This window comes from Haliotis asinina, chromosome 7 (assembly GCF_037392515.1).
Source record: "Haliotis asinina isolate JCU_RB_2024 chromosome 7, JCU_Hal_asi_v2, whole genome shotgun sequence".
Classification (NCBI taxonomy): Eukaryota; Metazoa; Mollusca; class Gastropoda; order Lepetellida; family Haliotidae; genus Haliotis; species Haliotis asinina.
The window spans coordinates 16,754,729-16,777,732 of record NC_090286.1 but is presented as its reverse complement, the minus strand read 5'-3'; the positions used below and the strand labels follow the sequence as shown (position 1 = coordinate 16,777,732).

Genomic DNA, 23,004 nt, shown 5'->3' with positions numbered 1-23,004 from the left:
ATTTAGCAAACCATCTATTGAATCGCTGAAAACTTTAGATAAACTGTTGATCTTAATGCTAAGAAGAGTGACAGACAAAATGCTGCCTCGAGGAACACCCTGATCCTGATGGTAATGATCAGACAGGGTAGAACCCACGTGGACTTGAAATTGTCTGTTGTTTAAAAAGTTGGCTATGAATTCAGGCAAACGGCCTTGCAAACCGGAAATCATGTAAATCTCTTAAAATGCCATATTTCCAGGTTGTGTCATATGCCTTCTCAAGATCAAAAAAGATAGACACAATGATAGCTTCGAAGTCTACGTAGATAATGTATGGTACTGGCATCTGATTTTTGTGGTTGATAAACTTCAAGATATTGTAATTTTCTCTCGGCAAATCTACCCGTTTTGCTGTCTCCCCTACACCTCCACAACATATCCCTGTGTGAATTGAGCAGATCGGCTCTACACAAGCAGACACCTTTCACAAAAGTGTTTCTTCCCCCCGTGTTTTGACTGACTGTACACCAACCGACTGAAATGTTGTATAGTTGTATAATATTTTTGGCAGTGAAATATTTAGGGTTGGGTAAGTATGATCCACCTCTTATTGGTTTATAGCTTGCTATATCCAGGTAGATGATATTTATCATCTCAACAACCCAACCAGATCCAATATTAGTGAAAAGTTCTAGTGACTCTCGAATTTTTTTGAATGACCTGTCAATAGAAGAGTTTATAGTATCTGATTGCGTTGTATCTTCCTGATTACCTCTTAAGTAAACAATAGTGTATTCAGTAGCACCATCCGCCAGTTGTTTCTCTAGTGTCATCTTTAATGTGAGTTGAAATTTAATACCTCTAAAAGTGAATGAAGAACTAAATGATTTATCAAGCACCAGTTGTTTCATATCTCGAAAGTCCATATTTCTTTGAACTTCCATCTTCCAACTCTCTCAAATATTTTCCTATATTACCCTCAGGTGTGAATTGTAATTCTATAGGAATGTGTTTCTTTAGTAATTCAATAAGCTCAGCCTTCCTCATACGTGAATAGCCACGCTCTCGCGCTTGCCTTTTTAAATCTTTCGTAGTAGGAGGAGTATTTTGAAATTTTATCCCTAATAAAGTTAGTAATTCAGACTTCCTCATACGAATTCCACACCCACGGGCCAGCCGTTTCACTCACTGTAGCCATAATACAGGGTTCATCCCATATGTGAACCAATTCCCTAATTGGTTGTCACTTTTTCGATCGCACGCCCACTGTGTGACCCAGCTCTCAGCCAGACAGTATCAATCGATTTCAAATTTAGTCTATTGAATAGGCCAGCCCACAGCGCAGTCGGCTGCTCACTGTGGGCTTGGGTGAAGGGAGACGGGTTGTGTATTTTTGTTTTGGAGTTTTTTGAAAGGGAGTCTAGATCTATATTTTTGATAAGTATAAGGCTTATATAAGATATGGCCCAAAAACCACCATTCATAGTATTACTCTACAATGTAGTCTACATACAGACCGATTTTGGGCATTTTCGGGTATTACTTAAAGGAACTAGGCTGCAGGGAATGTGGGGGGTATGGCCAATAATTCAGGCGATGTTTCTACATTACAGGTGCTTTGTAGGCCTTGGTCCTATGTATGGGATAGCGTAAAAACACTCAAATAAATCAACATTTTCAAAAACTTTCGAGGTATCAAAAGACAACAATGTAGTCTACATACACAATTTTGGACATTTTCAGGTAGTATTTGAAGGAACCAGGCTGCAGTGAATGTAGGGGTATCGCCAATAATTCAGGCGATGTTTCTACATTACAGGCGCTTTGTAGGCCTTGGTCCTATGTATGGGATAGCATAAAAACACTCAAATAAATCAACATTTTCAAAAACTGTCGAGGTATCGATAGACAACAATGTAGTCTACATACAGGCCAATTTTGGACATTTTCGGGTAGTATTTGAAGGAACCAGGCTGCAGGGAATTACGGTTATCTCTAATAATTGAGGTGAAGTGTCTATATTACGGATGCTTTGTAGGCCGTGGCCCGATGTATGGGATAGCGTAAAAACTCTCTAATAAGTCAACATTTTCAAAAACTGCCTAGTGATTTTTCATGGTTTTGCTTTTGAGACGATCCCTGCTACCTGTTTGTTTTCATAGTGATAGAGAGACTTTATGGTTGCTACATCCTTAATAATGTCATTTTTAACGTAAGCTGTCATTTAAAATGAAGCCAAGTTTAACATTGGGCATTTAAAAAGTGTGCTTTGCAATAGAATTTTATAGCCCACTAATTTGTATGAAGCCATGGTCTGTTCAGAAAAAGTCGATTTGGACACTGAAAAAAATCTGCATTTTTTATTTCTGCACTAATCTCTCTTAAGTAAAGTCCCTTGTTTGTGCCCTTCCTGTCTCCCTACTTCTAGAACTGTAGTTAGGCCAAACTTCCTTTAACATATACTCATGAGCATTTATTAAGTCACCCAATTTTCATGCTATAAGATTGTGTTCAACACAACACACTGGTCATTCATGATATGGAAACCAAACACATGGTTATAATTTTGTTAACTGAACCATCTAAAGTGTCAATCCATCAACTACCAACACTGCTGCTACTTTCTCATGAAATTTATTGACAGTCACATGTTCAATTCAGCACTGTTCACTTATTGATGTGTCGACAAGAAAGCAATGAGAATACTTCATTTCACCATTTATACTCCTCAGTCCCTTGTACAACGACAGAACTTACGCTTGAAAAGCATGCATTTTGAGTCAGCACATGAATTTCACGCTAACTGCATGTGTATTTAGATGTAACTGGTTGACTTCTCTGTTTTGATTCCTTTTTGTTACAATCGACAATTACTTTTGGTGGTTCTTAATTAATCATGTGTATATATTTCACACTTTAACATATCAACTACATAATTTGTAGAGATAAATATGAAAAAAAAGTCTATTTCCGACAGTACTATAGCAGGTACAGGTGCCCTTTGTTCTCATGCTTCTTATCAAATTTGCAAAGAAAAGCTTGCTGAGTTTTATTCCATTTCCCTACTAGAGTCCTTGGAGATCCATTGATGCTGGGTGACATATGCAGACAAGTCATCCAAGCTCATCCCCGGCATACTCAGTTGGAGCTCTGGTGAGCATGCAGGCTGCTCAATACTGGTCCTAGGATGCCTAATGCTCTCTTGCAGTGAAGACGGTCAACCATAAATCCATGCATAGCTTACAGGAGGATTCAGACTTTTGTCTGGTAAGATTACTGTTAATAATTTAAGAGTTATTCCTGCCAAAACCATGACTCCCCCCACCAAATAGGCTATGCATGGCTACAGTTGCATAGGTGATTCGCTCTCCATTGCCATGATAAATTCTCTGCCGACATTCATGGAAACACAAACTGAATGTGCAAACTGGTCAATGTGCATAATCCTTGAAATCTCTGCAAATCTACTAACACCATTCTGATTCACACTTAACTGAACAGCAATGTGCCCCTAAGTTTGACCAAATTCCAAAAGGTCTATAAGAATTACCCTTTTCACCAAGTGTAAAAAACATCTCATTTCAAGCTGAAATTTCAAACAGGCAACTGAACAGTGAACAACGGTGAAAAAGATTGCATGTGTACAGCGTGCAGAAAACCAAATTTTCAAAGGTAACATGTCCAAATGTACATCACAACCTATATATCACCACAGATTTGATGGATTGAATGTGATGACAGGAACAATAAACTAATTTGAATCTTAGTTAAATAGTGTTAACACATAACCTGGTAGGAACTACACTTCTGACACAGTAGGTGTTGACAACAAGAAATATTGTAAACAATGAAAGAGAATAATTTTCTAAGATAGCCGCCAAACTACAAGATTTACAGCAGTGATGTAATAGATACATTGTCTTCAACTAAAATTTAGATAATGTAGTCACTTAAACTATGTAATAAGTAATTTACAAGACTTGTCCAGGTATGGTACTTTTAATACAATTTATCTATTTTTCTGTGTTTTGTTAGAGGTGTAATTCGGAATCATGTAGGGATAAACACCCTTATTGGATAGGTCATTTCTATCAGAGATTCTGCAGGGTAGGAATTCTTGGTGACAATAAAGAAGCGAAAATTCTGTGCATAGAGGTCATTGAATTTGTTTCTGCTGTATTCCTCTCCATCACCATCCTTCAGCAAACTGAAATACCTGCAAACACAAAAAGTCATGTTACAGAGGCAGAACTGTGTTTACATGGACATTTTGGTTACATCTGAAAATCACGTAAGTTGTCCAGCTATTTGAATTTACCAAGAAACACGTTTAGGAGTTGTACAATGAATTTCTTTCTTTCAGGTTGACACATTTAGCATATACATAACAATAAACTGGTTGTGTGCCAACGAATTGCTCTTTTTCAACAATCATCATGTTTGCATTTGCATGTTGATTAGTCATGCTCAAGTCCCCACAACAGATTTGTGACAATGCATTATACATCTGTTAATGTATTCATTGCTTAATTGCTTTTTCTCACTCTTAATTGCATTTCCTCAATGCCAAATCATACCTCATGAGGATGTGTTGACGAGTAATTAACAAAGACAAACAACTGCAGAGAGATAACAGTGAACACAATAATGAGTTGTCCAGCAAGCATTAACTCATGTGCCTTCCTGTCAGAAAGTAAGACGGGTAATCGGGTCAACTCTCAACTCTCATTTCACTGCAAAAGGTGGGATTTCTGGGAACATGGAGTCCATGTAAACAGAACTCGACTGTAAAAGAACTGGATTATAGTCCAGTCACTAAAAGTCAATTTTCAGTCCTAACCTGCATTTTAGGTTCTTCTGTTTGCAGTCTACCTTCTCCCCATTGGTGACATTATCAGAAGGTATTTCACTGGTTTCCACATGTATACAGATAACACATAGTTCTACATTGCATTTGAATCGGATGACATTTTATTCAGTATCATCAAACTTCAGCTCTGCTTTCAGGAAATCAAATCATGGATGATATCAAACTATACACATGAGCATTAATTAAGCACTACCCATTTTCATGCTATAAGATTGTGTTCAACACAACACACTGGTCATTCATGATATGGAAACCAAACACATGGTTATAATTTCATTAACTGAACCATCTAAAGTGTCAATCCATCAACAACCAACACTGCTGCTACTTTCGACCACAATGTCTGCGGTTCAACGTACACCAAGTCCTCCAAAAAAGTTTACTATTCAATCCTAAGCCAACAGTAATGGTGATATCAGTATCTGGTGTATTCTTCCCTAGCACGGATAACTGCTGCAATCCTCTGGAAATGAAACGCTGAACACACATCATTGGAATCCTCTGTCATTCGTCATTAAGAGCCAGGGCTAATTCCTGTACATTTTGAACAGGTGATGCTTTACTTGACGCCCCAGATGGTCCCATAAATACTCAATTAGGTCGAGATAAGGGCTTCTCGTAGGCTAAGGTAATCTGTCGACTGCATTGTTCTGCAAGTATGAGATAACAGCTCTGGAACGATCGGGCTTTGCATTGTTGTCCATAAATATTGACCGAGTGGTTATCAAAATGTGGGACCACAGCAGCCTCCAGTACTTCAAGTTGGTAACTCAGACCATTGAGTGTCCCTTGAATGGTGATAAGATTCAGCTTACAGTCATAGTGATACACCCACACACCATTGCAGGGGCACCACCAAAGTGTTCAGCTGCATGGATCATCTACTGTTGATAAGCCTCATTACTCCTTCTCCAAACTCGCCAACGGCCATCAGTAATACAAAGAAGAAAACAGCTTTCATAGGACCAATGGATCCTCTGATGTCCTCAGATTGTGGTTTTGATTACACCATACCAAACATTGAGCCTTGTGTCCATCAGTGAGTAAGGGACGTCTGATTGGACAACGTGCATGGAGTCCAGCAGACCGGAGCCTCCTTCAGATGGTGCTGGTTGAGAGATGCACACCCTCTCCCCATTGTTCTCTGAGAACTTTGGCATTGCTCATGGGCTGCCGTCTCATTAGGCAAACTAGGGCACGGTCATCATGGGGAGTAGTCTTTCTCAGCCTTCCTGATCGTGGACAATCCTTGACGTAACCAGTGGCTGCATGTTTCCTAACAAGGTGACTAATGAGAGTGTGATTGATATTCAATCTGGACCCATTGCTGCAACAGGTCAAACCAGCTTCATGCATACCAGTAATCTGCCATCTGATATTTTTAGAAGGCCTACGCCTCATCATGTTCAAAAAAGTTGGATCCCTTTTTGTTACAATCTACAATTACTTTTGCTGGCGCTTAATTAATGGCAATGTGTATATTTGTTGTTGAATAAGGAGAAGACAGAATGTAATGGCATGATGAATTGAATTGATACCGATGAATTGCTCACTAACACAAAATCTAATAACTGCAACCAAACCAAATTTTGCACAGCCACATGAAATCGACAATCATTCTTTGGTCATCTCAAAATATCACTTATGGAAGTTGCTTCACAAGTTTGGCTTCCGTTACAAAACAGTAGGCTCAGAAAATAGACGTGCACTGTGTAAGAGGTCTGATATTGTTCGACTAAGAAACCAGTACTTACGCACAATTCAAAAGAAATGTACACAGGGTTACGAGCCTGTATATTTGGATGAAACATGGGTAAATGCTTCCCATATTACAGGGACACAATGGTTCGCTAGCTCCTCTTCAGAGTCCTGTGCCAGAAAATTACCACTTGACAAGGGAGAGCGACTGGTTGTGCTCCATGCTGGTTGCAAGAGTTGGGGATTCCCACATGGCTGCTCCCTAGTCTTCAATGCAAAATCTAAACACAACCGAGACTATCGTACCGAAATAACAGGATGGTTTTCTTAGAATGGGTACAAAATCAATTGGTCCCAGCACTGCCCCCCAAAAGTCTGATTGTCATGGATAACGCTCCATATCATGGCATTCAAGAGGAACATGAAGTTAGAAAAGGATTCGGGATTCGGGATTCGAATCCCGAATCTGAATATTTTTTTCAGATTCGGGATTCGAATCCCGAATCTGAATATTTTGTTCGGATTCGAGATTTTAAACCTGATGTATGTATGTATGTATGTATGTATGTATGTATGTATGTATGTATGTATGTATGTATGTATGTATGCATGCATGTATGTCTGTATCATGTATGTATCATGTATCATGTATGTAACATGTATGTATCATGTAGCATGTATGTATGTATCATGTACCATGTGTGTATCATGTATCATGTATGCATGTATGCATGTATCGTGTGTATCATGTATGTATGTATGTATCATGTATGTATGTATCATGTATGTATCATGTACCATGTATGTATCATGTATGTATCATGTTGCATGTGTCTATCATGTAGCATGTATGTATCATTTAGCATATATGTATCTATGTATGTATCATGTATGTATCATAAGGCATTTACATATCATGTATCATGTGTGTATTATGTAGCATGTACGTATCATGTATCATGTATGTATCACGTATGTACCATATATCTACGTATCTATATATGTATCATGTATCTATGTATCATGTATCTACGTATCTATGTATGTATCATGTATCTACGTATCTGTCTATGTATGCATCTCTGTATCTACGTATCTGTCTATGTATGCATTTCTGTATCTACGTATCTGTCTATGTATGCATCTCTGTATCTACGTATCTGTCTATGTATGCATTTCTGTATCTACGTATCTGTCTGTGTATGCATCTCTGTATCTACGTATCTGTCTATGTATCTATCTATGTAGGTATCTATGAATGTATCTATGTAGGTATCTATGTAGGTATCTGTGAACGTATCTATGTAGGTATCTATGGATGTATCTATGTAGGTATCTATGTATCATAAATGTATCTGTGTATGTCTCTATGTATCTGTGTATCTATCTATGCACCTGTGTATCTATCTATGTATCTGTCTATTTATCTATGTATCTATCCATTTATCAGTGTATCTATGTATCTATGTATCTGTGTATCTATCTATCAATATTTTATTTTCAGATTCGGGATTATACTCTTACAAACATGAACACCCAAACCTACATTTTTTCATATTTCAGCCTCAACTTTGGCATTTGAATCCCGAATCTGAATATTTTGTTCGGATTCGGGATTCAAATCCCGAATTTGAATATTTTGTTCAGATTCGGAGTTATGAACATCAGTGTCAATATACATAATCTCACCCCTTCTAAGGTACTAGGGACCGCTATTAAACCTGGGTATGGTAAAAACATGAACACCCAAACCTACATTTTTCCATATTTCAGCCTCAACATTGACTTTTCTTCATATTCGGGTTTTCGGTATTTGAATCCCGAATCTGAATATTTTGTTCGGATTCGGGATTCAAATCCCAAATCTGAATATTTTGTTCGACAGGTAGTATTTGCCAAATGGTCTATTTTTAGGTAAGCATTCGTTTTGTCGTTGAAGTATTTTACTTTAGTGGCATGTTTAGGCATGTGTAATTAGGAGGCACTGATAAACCTAGAAGTCCTTTGTCAATAAATGGTCGATGCTGACAAACGCTGACAAACGAAAAGCAAAAACTGAGGAGCAGTGGTCAATGGTTGAAAATACGATAAATGTTTCCTACTCGATTTTTTTCTTTGCAGTATGATATGTTTATTTGTTTACATCTGTTGTAATCACACTTTATTACATCTACTGTTTGGAATCAGTGTCGCATGGATGAATGACAAAACGAGAAGGATAGGATATACGTGATGGGAAACACACATGCAGGCATGTACCCTCACTGGGGGTGAGGTGGGATGGGGTGGCGTGGCGTGGATATTGATGTAAACATAGTGCTGGATATTTTCTTACAAGAAATATTGCATTTTAAGGTCCATGTCAAACCGAGGATAAAGGATATTTGGTTCCAAACTAACCGTATGTTAACAAGGAAGGAACTAAATATAGAATGCACCCATGATACATATCATGATTCTTGAATGAAGGCGTAAAAAGAAGCAAATGTAAGTTGATTTTTTGCGTCAATATTTGGTTTGAACATATTTCTATTGATAAAAATGAACTGGCATTACTGAACAAGTTTTACAATTTAGATAACGATATTCAGATAACAACTAATATGTAATTTTGTATTACCGGTCATAAGCTGAATACCGTTATGAAGGGAAACAAGGAATATTTTCTCACTGTGAAAACCATAAAATAGATTTTATCATCAAGACACAATGCTTTATATTTTCACAGAAAAATTAACTTGACTTAACAATAGTCTTCTCATAATTGTTCTTTATTTCCACAAATGGCTTGTTAGACACACTAAACCGTGCCTCTCTACTTAGGTAAAATTAGATGATAGTTGTACTTGTATTTCATGCCACATGGAAATACATAGTATTTATTAGGTAGCCAGTTTCGCTGACGACATATGCTTCATTTGATTTTTGCATGTTGAATGGAAGCAGTGTTGATATAAATTGTAAAGCTTGTTCACTAATGCCAGTTCATTTTTATCAATAGAAATATGTTCAAACCAAATATTGACGCAAAAAACCAACTTACATTTGCTTCTTTTACGCCTTCTTTCAAGAATCATGATAGCTAAAGGAACTGTCTGGGCAGTGGATTAATGGGTGCATTCTATATTTAGTTCCTTCCTTGTTAACATACGGTTAGTTTGGAACCAAATATCCTTTATCCTCGGTTTGACATGGACCTTAAAATGCAATATTTCTTGTAAGAAAATATCCAGCACTATGTTTACATCAATATCTCCCCCAACTCCCCCACCCCACCCCATCCCCAGTGACAGTACATGCCTGCATGTGTGTTTTCCAAGCTTTGTTTTAATAAGTGGCCTCAAACCAATTACATCACTATATCCTATCCTTCTCGTTTTGTCATTCATCCATGCGACACTGATTCCAAACAGTAGATGTAATAAAGTGTGATTACAACAGATGTAAACAAATAAACATATCATACTGCAAAGAAAAAAATCGAGTAGGAAACATTTATCGTATTTTCAACCATTGACCACTGCTCCTCAGTTTTTGCTTTTCGTTTGTCAGCGTTTGTCAGCATCGACCATTTATTGACAAAGGACTTCTAGGTTTATCAGTGCCTCCTAATTACACATGCCTAAACATGCCACTAAAGTAAAATACTTCAACGACAAAACGAATGCTTACCTAAAAATAGACCATTTGGCAAATACTACCTGTCGCTTCAGGGAGGAACAGTCCGTGGAAGAGTTGGAAAACGGCACCGTTTGTATTTAGCCACGCACACTTTCACTTGCAACATGTAATTTTATGAGCACACGAAGGCGATACAAAGAAGTGAAATAAATATATAGTCCTCGCATATACTGACTTTACATCTATCACTGTATCGTTGACTAAAGCTTGGTCAGTATCGCGACATACCATAATACATGCGCAAGACACAAAACCATCAATGGCTTTCTACCACACGTATTCAATCTATGATATTTTCTTTCTTCTTCCAGACGCCTTGAGCATTGGGACTGACATCTGATAGAACATTTAGGAAATATAGTGAAGATGGAGTTAACGAAATAAAGCAAAGACATTTCAAAAAGTATGTCAGTGTTTTGATAGTCATCACAAATCATTGTTAACTGTCTACAAATGTGTATGAATTTAGAGTTATTTCATTAACGTTTCTAGTTTCATTTCATCACAGTTTTCACATGCAACATTAAGAAATCATATATGTTCTTGTGTTTGTGAGGACACAAGTCGTCTCAGCTTACTAACGTTATGTGTGTATATGGGCGAATGGTTTGTAGTTTATGTTGTTAGTAATTACAATCACGATTTCACGATTTTGATATTACTATGATTTGAAAATGTCTCCCTTTAATCGCGTCGTTTCTGTTTTAAAATTATCTTTCACGGAACTAATGACGAAATTTCATTTGTAAGAAACGTTTTATTCTAATTATGGGAATGCCAAGTTGCGAACAACGACGTATCACTGAAATGCGCAAATACATTAATGAAAGCAACCGATTTGGGGAAGGTCAGTCATGTTTAACGGGCGTAAATATTGTGAACGTCTAGCTAAAAGCTGTAATATTTTTTGTTGTTACCAATTCGTTGACTTCTTACACAATAACATATAATTTCTTAAATACTTGTAGAACATTTGACAAGAGAAGAATGTAAATACAGATGCACTTACACTGTCTTAGAAACATGAAAGAGGACATATAAAAATATTATTTGTTCATTATACCCACAAAACATCTATAACGTGGGTTGAGACAACTGATGCATTGTTCCTTATGAATGGTGCCACAGTATCCATTCTCGTTGTGTCTAATCACTCTTTGGATAACGTACAAAATTATTCGAATCCCGATTCTGGCTGAAATATGGAAAAATGTAGGTTTGAGGCTGAAATGTGGAAAAATGTAGGTTTGGGTGTTCATGTTTTTACGATACCCAGGTTTACTAGCGGCCCCTAGTACCTTAGAAGGGGTGAGATTATGTATATTGACACTGATGTTCATAACTCCGAATCTGAACAAAATATTCAGATTCGGGATTTGAATCCCGAATCCGAACAAAATATTCAGATTCGAGATTCGAATCCCGAATCCGAACAAAATATTCAGATTCGGGATTCAAATACCGAAACCCGAATATGAAGAAAAGTCAATGTTGAGGCTGAAATATGGGAAAATGTAGGTTTGGGTGTTCATGTTTTTACCATACCCAGGTTTACTAGCGGCCCCTAGTACCTTAGAAGGATTGAGATAATGTATATTGACACTGATGTTCATAACTCCGAATCTGAATAAAATATTCAGATTTGGGATTTGAATCCCGAATCCGAACAAAATATTCAGATTCGGGATTCAAATACCGAAAACCCGAATATGAAGAAAAGTCAATGTTGAGGCTGAAATGTGGAAAAATGTAGGTTTGGCTGTTCATGTTTTTACGATACCCAGGTTTACTAGCGGCCCCTAGTACCTTAGAAGGGGTGAGATTATGTATATTGACACTGATGTTCATAACTCCGAATCTGAACAAAATATTCAGATTCGGGATTTGAATCCCGAATCCGAACAAAATATTCAGATTCGGGATCCGAATCCGAACAAAATATTCAGATTCGGGATTCAAATACCGAAAACCCGAATATGAAGAAAAGTCAATGTTGAGGCTGAAATATGGAAAAATGTAGGTTTGGGTGTTCATGTTTTTACCATACCCAGCTTTAATAGCGGCCCCTAGTACCTTAGAAGGGGTGAGATGATGTATATTGACACTGATGTTCATAACTCCGAATCCGAACAAAATATTCAAATTCGGGATTCAAATGCCGAAACCCGAATATGAAGAAAAGTCAATGTTGAGGCTGAAATGTGGAAAAATGTAGGTTTGGGTGTTCATGTTTTTACGATACCCAGGTTTACTAGCGGCCCCTAGTACCTTAGAAGGGGTGAGATTATGTATATTGACACTGATGTTCATAACTCCGAATCTGAACAAAATATTCAGATTCGGGATTTGAATCCCGAATCCGAACAAAATATTCAGATTCGGGATCCGAATCCGAACAAAATATTCAGATTCGGGATTCAAATACCGAAACCCGAATATGAAGAAAAGTCAATGTTGAGGCTGAAATATGGAAAATTGTAGGTTTGGGTGTTCATAATTTTTAAGATTTTAATCCCGAAAGTAAAATTAAAACATTCTTGGATGTACATACACATACATAGATACATAGAATCATGGATACACAAATAGATGCATAGATACACACATAGATACGTACATAGATACATACATACATATCTACATACACACACACACACGCACGCATGCACACACACATACATACATAGATGCATTGATAAATAGACAGATATATAGATAAATAGATACATAGATACATAAATAGATACATAGATACATGCATAGATACACAGATAGATACAGAGATACATAGATACATACAGAGATACATAGATGCATGCATAGATGCACACATAGAATACATACACGGTACATGATACATACATACATACATGATTCACAGATACATAGACATATAGATACCTACATAGATACAGATATAGATACATAGATGCACGAATAGATACATAGGTGCATACATAGATACATACATACATAGATACATAAATACAGACGCACGCACGCACGCACGCACGCACGCACGCACGCACACACACACACATACATAGATGCATTGATCCATAGACAGATATATAGATAAATAGATACATACAGAGATGTAAACATAGATACATACATATACACATACATAGATGCATAGATACATAGATGCATAAATAGATGAACACACAGATACATAGACACATACATGATACATGATATATACATACATGATACACAGATACATAGATACAGAGACACATAGATACATACATAGAGCTACAGAGATACATACATACATACATACAAACATACATACATACATACATACATACATACATACATACATACATACATACATACATACATACATACATACATACATACATACATACATACATACATAAAGAAATTTAAATTAAGGATTTGTTTCCCGAATGTGAACAAAATATTCAGATTCGGGATTCGAATCCCGAATCTCGAATCCCGAATCCGTTTCTAACTTCATGTTCCTGCATTCAAGTACCTGATACAAAGGCCCCAACATCTAACAGTAAGAAGGGGGACATGATAGAATGGTTGCAAAACAAAGCAATATCGTATCCAGAAAAAGCAACCAAACCTGTTCTGTATGACATCATAAAGTCAAATAAAACCACACCTGTCTTTAAGGTTGATGAGTACCTTACAGAGCATGGTCATTCAGTTTTGCGACTGCCAGCCTATCATTGCGATTTAAACCCATAGAACTCATTTGGGGTATCATGAAAACGGATGTTGGCAGGCAAAATGTAACATTCAAACTTCGGGATGTACAGACGATTGTTCAACAGTCAATAGACACCATCAAGCAGGAAACATGGCAAAAGTGTGTTGAGAAAGTTGAGAATGAAATAGAAAGACATTATTGGGAACAAAGTGGACTGGACCATGCCACCATCAAGCCAGTCGTCATCAGGGTAGACTCTGATGACAGCGACACCGATTCGGACAACAGCGTCTTCTGAAAGTGGCAACACTGTCTCCCATTGAACATCTCAAGTGGTAATCAGATAACGGCTTTTGAGATGACCCCATCTTCACAACATGCTTGTTGATTACCTGGCTGTTCTAGCAGCAAGTGCCCGAATGTCTGGTTTGTCGATCAAATCGCGTGTCAATTTCACATGTGCACCTTGCCCACCTGGCTGTTCTACCAGTAAGAGGCCCCCCTCGAACAAAATAGCGAAAGGTGACAAGAAAATGATGATCATTTGTTAAACAACTTTTCTATTCGGGTGTCCCAAATTATGAGACGCATCATCAGAGTTGGTCTGTTGATTTCATGTGGCTATGCAAAATTTGGTTTTGTTGCAGTTATTAGATTTTGTGTTAGTGAGCAATTCATCGGTCTCAATTCAATTCATCGGAATCAAACAGACTTTAGTGTACATATCACAGCAAATTATCTAATATCCTTTTAAAGCGCCTGCATAAAGTTACTAAAACATTCAAAAAGCACATGGTCCAAGCCATGTTTACAGTTTACCTTAATCATAATATATATTCCTAAATTTGTAGAATTATTGATTAAATATTACTTTTAATTATATTTTATTATTGTTTAATATTTTGCATCTATTTATAGGGAATTATGAAGTAAAGAGGCAGATGGAAACAGAATAGAAAAGTGGCCATACCTGGAAAAGGAAATGATGTTTCCACCTCAGCAACAGCCAGTGAAGTGAGGTTGGAAACAGGTGGCCAAAGGAAGTAAGGACAGAGGGTACAATAGCCAATAAGAATATAGGTAGCATATCAAAGGAAGTCTTTGATGTGTCCTACTAACAGAAAAGGGAAACTCCCAAAGAATGGGTTACCTGGCTACGAATAGAGAGGAAGTGAAGGGAAATCCTTGTTGACAAAATTCCAGAAACAGAAGAAAAAAGTGAAGATGTACAGAGGTGGCATTCATTGGCAAGACACAGACAACATGGAACAAATGAACATTGAACAGATAATGATGTCTATGAAATATGTGATGAATGATGTTTATGAATTATGTGGTGAATTACAGCATTAATACACTGCTACAATTGGGCAGCATTTAGCAGGTCTGACGTACAAAGAAACTGGGAAAAAGTCTGGTTACCACTTTGTGGTAATCAACTGTTTAAAAGTGAAAACATGCTTCAAACAAAACACGTTCACGAATGTAGACCCAGAGCTACCACACTGCAAGAAGACGGAGTCTGTTGTGCCATCAACGATGTCAACCATTTGCGTCAAGTACTGCCTTGAAACAGGCATGGCTACCCTATTGACAGTTGAGCAATCAGACCATGAGGAACCACCTCAAAGCAGTTACAAGCGCTTGCTTTTGAGGTGCTGGATCCAGTTGTGATTGATCTTTTTGATGACCACAGAACTGCAACTCAGCCACTCTTCAAGCATGTGCTGTGACCCAGCATCTGGAGAAAAATTGTGTTACTCAAATACCAATGCCAGCAATGTCTCCAGATTTAAATCCTGTTGAGCATATCTAGGACATATTGGGTCGATGTTTACTGAGAAGAAACCCCTGGAGGCAGCAAGAGAAGTGTCGGCGATTCACCATGAAACAAATCAGGCAACTTGTCAGGAGTATGCCCAGAAGACATGGCAGCACACATTATTGATGCTGTATGGTTCCTAAGAGACTGATTCAGATTTTTCAACATGATTTCTGAAAAATGCACATCCTTCTGACTTGTAATGATCACACTTTAATGAATTTGTGTCTTGGACCATATTCCATTCATTTTTCATTCTGTGTATTGGAGCATTTATAGTATCTTCAGTTTCTCCATAATGTGTCTTTGAACCTGCTCCCCATCACAAAAATCAAGGGGGTGCTTAAGTTTTTTTCACTGTGTATAGATTTAAGAGATAGTATTGATTTGTAGATACTATTTTCCTATGGACAACAATCAGGTCAATGATTTACATCAATGTTAAATGAACCAGATTTTTTGACAATGAGCCCAGTAAGGTGGTAACTAGTTTGGCAAAAGAAAGTGAATACCCTTATTAATGATCAATTCTTGGACCACTTCTTGGATACAGTCTAGTGCAGTCTGGTACCCGTACAATGGTATACTCGCACCCAGTCATCATTATGGAACATGGTAAATTGACTTTCATCTGTGAAAAACACTTACCAAATGTAATGTAAGACGACGATATTCCTGGGTCAATGCCATTCCATGCAGAGGAAGTCGAGCTCTGATACCTGCCGCACGTAGATATGTAGCACATATGGCCCTTGCAATATGTTGCCCACTTGTCTCATACCTATGGCCCTCTCACTCTCTTGCATTGAAAGCCATGGCATAACTTTTCAGTCAGCTGAGATGTATGGCCCCTGATTCACTGCCTTTTCATACCAGTTCTCCACAAGTATTTAGCAAAATCTCAGAGATTTGTGGATGTGGATTTTATGTTACTTTTGTTTTTTGTTACTTTGGCATATTTTAAGAGAAATAATGTATCCTTTCTTTCTTTAATTTCAGACTGGTGTTGAGGAATGTATATTTAAGAAATCTGGATGCTGTTTTACCCTAAATCCAAAACTGACGACTAATTGACTACACAGCGGATCACATCTACTATTCATGCCAGCAAGATCCATCAGGATGGCCTGCATTTAGAAATAGAACAAAATGACATTTATTTTTAACAAACTATATTATTTAACCACAAAAACTGTGTATCTATTTACACACCGAAGACCCATCACAAAAGACAAAATCATGTTCAGAAACATGCCTGTTAGAACCATCCAAAAACACATGGTAGCAATACAAGCTGCTGAGCAATACAGAGCACCATCACTAGAACACAGAGAGAAACCAGAAAGAAAGTGATAGTAAAGTGGCATGTATAGTTTCCAGAAGAGAAGGCTTACACTCTATTTACTGCCAAGATAGACCTTTCCGAAATACCCATTGGCGAGCTACAAACATCAATTCAAAAACTAGAATGAAAACTACTAGAACACGATCATGAGTTGTATTCTATGGACTACACAAGAGATTTCTCTGGTGCGCTGGACGACAAGCAACAGCTGGATTACCTTCAGAAGAAATATGCTTTCCAAGAACAAGGAGACTTGTCTTCTGCTATGCAGTTGAACAGTCCAACAATTCTAGACAATACAGGTAATGTGGGGGCCTAACTCTGTACTTGGCTTGAGACCTGGAACAGCTATACAATGCAAACAAAAACAGTACAACAAGTACTTTCCAATTTCGAAGCAGGAGAGGTCCAGGAGCAAATTAGTGGACATCTGGCAGACTGTGTGGTTTGCCCAGTACTTATTTACTAGGGTTTCTGAACCATGTGCCCTTATGGGCTTATTTAGGCTTATTTTCGGTCCCAGCCCCCTTAAAAAAGAGGGACTGGGTGAGAGCCATCCTCCGAAGTGTCAGTGGCCTGTGCACCTATTTACTACTGGCTGTCTTGCAGTCACATTGACCTGTTCAGCTATGCTATGAACAGTCACCTTGACAGCCGGTCTGCTGGAGCATATAACAATAGAGTTATGTATAGCAGGCTGCTCTGAACTGACAGACAGTGTATATATTACTGAATAGTATATCAAAGACAATAGTGAATTGATTCAGTGTTTGAGCCACTTCAACCACGACTGCTTACAGTCCCATCTTGCAATCATCTGGCCTTTTTAAAAAATTTACTATGAGACATTTTTGTTCACATTAAAAATTAATTCAGATATCTTATTGCATGTGGGGAATTGCATGGACATTAACAAAATGTTAACTGACACTGTCATCCACTATTCCGTCTCACCCCCAAAGTTGGGCCAAACAGGGATCTAGCGGTCTAGTTTACCCAAGTCCTCCCAATGAAAAATAATGCTTCATTTATTACTCCAGGGCTGACTGTACCCGGTAAATGGCTGCAAGTAAACAACAGGCAGACATATATATTCCATTAAGTAGTTGCATCAATTATGACCTAACATATACCATCACTGTAATCTAAAAATCGAATCTGGCTTTGACAGCAAATCTTACTTATAGAGAAGCAACAAAATTCGCTCATATTACGTGCCATGCGACTAATCTTCATTATGAGTTTATGAGCAATGCCTTGAGTACTTATACTATGGTAGCCACAGTTTGTTAGTAAGATTTAACAAGTCTGAGTTGGGTTAAAACCGGGTGGTGTGCGATTGCACTTCTACATTGAACATAACACTAACTCTAGCCCAGGAGAGTATACCTGCATACCACTAAAAATACACCAGTTACTCATTTGTTGAATGTCCCCCATGACTGCAACAGATTCCTTCCGGAAATGTAGAAATGAGCCAAACAAACTGTTTGTTAGGTCAGGTCCTTGCAATGATATATCATTGAGGGAAGTGCCATCATACTGTGCAGAAGAATCAATGACAACACATACTTGATTTGGCTTCTTTGGGTGGTAAACTCCCAAGGACTCTTCATTATCCTTCAGTGCATGTGCAAGTTCTGCATGCCATTAGTCGAAGAACTTCTGCATAAAGTCAACCATATGCTTTCTCTTGACTGGGTCTCTATGAAGGCTACGATCTAGGATGTGTGCTTTTCTTATAGCATGAGGCTTATTGTTCGGCAGGCATAACCTTGGAGATTGAAAGGGAAGGGGTGCCACCCAGTTTCCATCCGTGCCTTTGAACATTCCATTCTCCATGATTTTTAGAAACTCTCTATCATTTACTGAAAGACCTGTCTTCTCATCATCCTTCGTCATTTCAAATATTGATGTTTTACACGTTTCTGTATCAAGTGATGTCAGGCTTAGATCCCTTTCACAAAATGATTCTCTGAGTTCGAAGTTGTTTGAACACTGATCAAAAATGGTCTCACATCCATCACCAAGTACATTAGTCTTATTCACTGATACACTTTCTGGCTGGTGCATTTTACCAAGACAGGTTTCTCCTATGATTACCTAGACTAACAGCTAGTCTCTGAAATGAACATATTTTACAGAAAAAACGTTCATAGTGAAAAAAAATAATATAATGAAATGGAGCCCTGAGACTTTCTTCATTTCAGCCTGAAGCTAAGGAAATCTAGACTTGCCACATTTTCTAGACTTGCGTGGGCTGAAGAATGAAGATTTTTATGGATATCAACTTCTTTATGTGAGAACACAACGTTTCGGAGTTAATGCTTACTCCTTCATCAGGTGATGAGTAAGCATTAACTCCGAAACGTTGTGTTCTCACATAAAGAAGTTGATATCCATAAAAATCTTCATTCTTATGTATTTTCACTTCTAAATGACATTCAAAGAATTGTTGCGTGGGCTGTCTTGGATATATATACTTCAGGGTCTGTACGACAGACTAATGATTACCCAACCTAGGCACAACCTTTGGCCTTAGGGGGCATTTCCAGTCCCTAAATGCTGATCGAGCACATGGTGCACATTCACAATATTTCTCCCAACCAAGAGATTGATGTGGGCGGAATCATCCAAAGGAGTAATTAATCCTGCTATGATGGGGATAATGTCTTGCTACCTCAGGGGTAGGTATTTCCTCTCAGTGGTTAGGAATATGGTTGCATTCTATGAGAGTAGGGACTTCTAAACTGACACTAGAATCAAGTGATTCAATGACAATTCTACTATGACTCAGGAACATACTGGATTCTGATTGGTTGTTCAGAAAAATCAGACGACATCACTTCTGGATTGACGCAATCTGATTTTAGGCCGTTTCACATGGTGCACTTTCACAATATTTCTCCCAACCAAGAGATTGATGTGGGCGGAATCATCCAAAGGAGTAATTAATCCTGCTATGATGGGGATAATGTCTTGCTACCTCAGGGGTAGGTATTTCCTCTCAGTGGTTAGGAATATGGTTGCATTCTATGAGAGTAGGGACTTCTAAACTGACACTAGAATCAAGTGATTCAATGACAATTCTACTATGATTCAGGAAAATACTGGATTCTGATTGGTTGTTCAGAAAAATCAGACGACATCACTTCTGGATTGACGCAATCTGATTTTAGGCCGTTTCACATGGTGCACTTTCACAATATTTCTCCCAACCAAGAGATTGATGTGGACGGAATCACCCAAAGGAGTAATTAATCCTGCTATGTCTTCAAGATGGGGATAATGTCTTGCTACCTCAGGGGTAGGTATTTCCTCTCAGTGGTTAGGAATATGGTTGCATTCTATGAGAGTAGAAGTGATTCAATGACAATTCTACTATGATTCAGGAAAATACTGGATTCTGATTGGTTGTTCAGAAAAATCAGACGACATCACTTCTGGATTGATGCAATCTGATTTTAGGCCGTTTCACATGGTGCACTTTCACAATATTTCTCCCAACCAAGAGATTGATGTGGGCGGAATCACCCAAAGGAGTAATTAATCCTGCTATGTCTTCAAGATGGGGATAATGTCTTGCTACCTCAGGGGTAGGTATTTCCTCTCAGTGGTTAGGAATATGGTTGCATTCTATGAGAGTAGAAGTGATTCAATGACAATTCTACCATGATTCAGGAAAATACTGGATTCTGATTGGTTGTTCAGAAAAATCAGAAGACATCACTTCTGGATTGACACAAACTGATTTTAGGCCATTTAATCACGCATTAACAAGTCTTATTGTGAGAACTACTTCCATTTGACCACAATGATGGTGGATCATAACAACAACAACTCCATGGATTTTGACGCTGACTCAGGAATTTGCCACATAGATCTATGCAGTTCGAAATTTTTGGATGGAACATGTGTCTGATTTCATGGCGCTTACTTCAGCTTGACCACCAACATGACTGATATGAACACAACAGACATGATGGAAATGCTGATAAAAAACATTTATTCAAACTCAAAAAATACAATTGTATGATATTTCCTCCACAATTCTATGGGAATTTCACTATCATATTACCCTCTATTATAAAAAACATTCAATTACAATACACAGCCCGTAACATAAACAATATCTAACACATAAATCAGAATGCCTTGCCAAAAAACACCCCTATCTATATAAAATTGTGCAGCAAAACATTTATTCAAGCTCAAAAAATACAATTATATGATATTTCATCCACAATTCTATGGGAATTTCACTATCATATTACCCTCTATTATAAAAACATTCAATTACAATACACAGCCCCTAACACAAACAATATCTAACACATAAATCAGAATGCCTTGCCAAAAAAACACCCCTATCTATATAAAATTGTGCAACAAAACGTTAGTAAACCTGGAATATGGTATATTTGTTTCCATTTAGAATGGGATTTTGCAAGATAACAGTTCTGGCAAAACACCAGATTTATGCTACTCTTACTCCATCATGTCACAATAATATCTATATGTAAAAATTTGAACCAATGGAGTTCTGCTCTGCCATCATCCCCGCAAGGCAGTTATGTTTGTACACTTTGAGAAAACCTTGGCCTCAATCCATTCATGAAGAAAACAAAGTTTCCAGGAATCCCAAGTTAGTCGCATGTACACACATTTTGACAACACTGCACTCTTTTGCCACATGCCAGGGTGAAGTCAAGTACATGGAAGCACAATCGACACTCACTGAGTGTAAAAATCAACAGTTTTTTATGAGTTCTGATTCGACATGGTCCAAGCTGAGGACATGGCCCTAGCCATTTAACCAACAAGTCAAGTTCTTCACTTGGAGAAACCTGCAATTCCTCCATAACACTGATAAATCCTGCCTTCCAGATACCAAAACTTTCAGGCTGATCATTGTAATTTCTGAGGAGTGAGAGAAGTAAGTCTTTCTTCAGCAAAAATCTAGAGAACTCAGAAGCTGTGGTGAATGATGGAGCATTTGCATTCAATGGTCGAGGTGTAGGGTCAGTAATACCTTGGTGCTGTGACATGCTACAGTGATCAATGTCAGGATTGTTATGCCTTGAAGCAATCTTACTAATATTTTCTTTCCCTTCTATGTCTTGTTGATGTTGTGAAACATATTGGCACACCAATGTCAGTCTGTGAATGTTCTGATGTTTCACTCAATGACTGTATTGCTGCTACTTCTGCTTCTGCTAGTGCAACTTCCTTCTCTTGCAATTGAAATTTAGGTTCAGCTTCAAGCTCAGACTTTTTCCTATTCGCCTGAGCTGCTATTACTTGTTGTTCCTCTTCTGCAGCTGCTTGTTGCATTAGAATGTCCACTTCCTTAACTGCATACATAACCCCTGATTTGGCCGCATCTGCCTTGGCCAACTCCCATGCTATGGTTGAACTAAGCTAACTGCAGCAAGAGGAATTCTTAACACTTGACTTCAATGTTTTCTTTGTAGATTTATGGGTGGCATTTTCTACAGCAATTTGGATTCAAAGGTCAAACTTGGCAGATGCATAACTGAAATGATGCTTGTATTTCTTTGCAGATAAGTGTGTCTGTAGATCTGTCTGACAGTACAAGCTTGGGTATGAAAACCAACAGAGTCTTCAGAAAGTTCACTATACTTCACAAAACTATTCAACAATCGTTTCTCGCCTTCACCTAGTGAAATTAAGTTATCTGGGCATTCGTCACAGTATGCAATGTTGATCGCAACATAGTTCCATGCAGCAACTGACTTTGTGTGATAGTCAAAGTTCATAGAATCATACAGAGCTTGGCCGTTTTCTCTCGGAGTTCTAATCCGACCAGGTTCCCCATTTAGTTCAGTTGGTGCCTCAGGTTGGGTGTGCTCTAATGGCCCTCCTTCACCTGCATGCTCATGCGAAGTTGACATGTT

At 38.0% G+C, this 23,004-nt stretch overlaps 1 protein-coding gene and 1 long non-coding RNA gene across 3 annotated transcripts in view; one reads left to right on the top strand and one right to left on the bottom strand.

The window, feature by feature from the left end:
* Positions 1-2,600: 2,600 nt before the first annotated feature.
* The window catches only part of LOC137291841 (IQ motif and ankyrin repeat domain-containing protein 1-like), a 282,934-nt gene continuing 262,530 nt past the window's right edge, over positions 2,601-23,004 (bottom strand). The window contains exon 14 of the mRNA XM_067823385.1: positions 2,601-4,198. Coding sequence (XP_067679486.1) covers positions 4,033-4,198 — 166 coding nt within the window. The 3' untranslated portion in view covers positions 2,601-4,032. The remainder of the gene's footprint in view (positions 4,199-23,004) is intronic.
* Positions 3,097-22,827, top strand: LOC137291846 (uncharacterized). 2 transcript variants are annotated; one of them, XR_010957286.1, is made up of 4 exons: positions 3,097-3,249; positions 14,838-16,356; positions 16,741-17,388; positions 22,651-22,827. It is a non-coding gene; the product is annotated as an uncharacterized lncRNA (long non-coding RNA). The 2 variants fall into 2 exon arrangements; XR_010957285.1 differs by lacking the exon at positions 22,651-22,827 and having other exon boundaries at positions 16,741-17,902.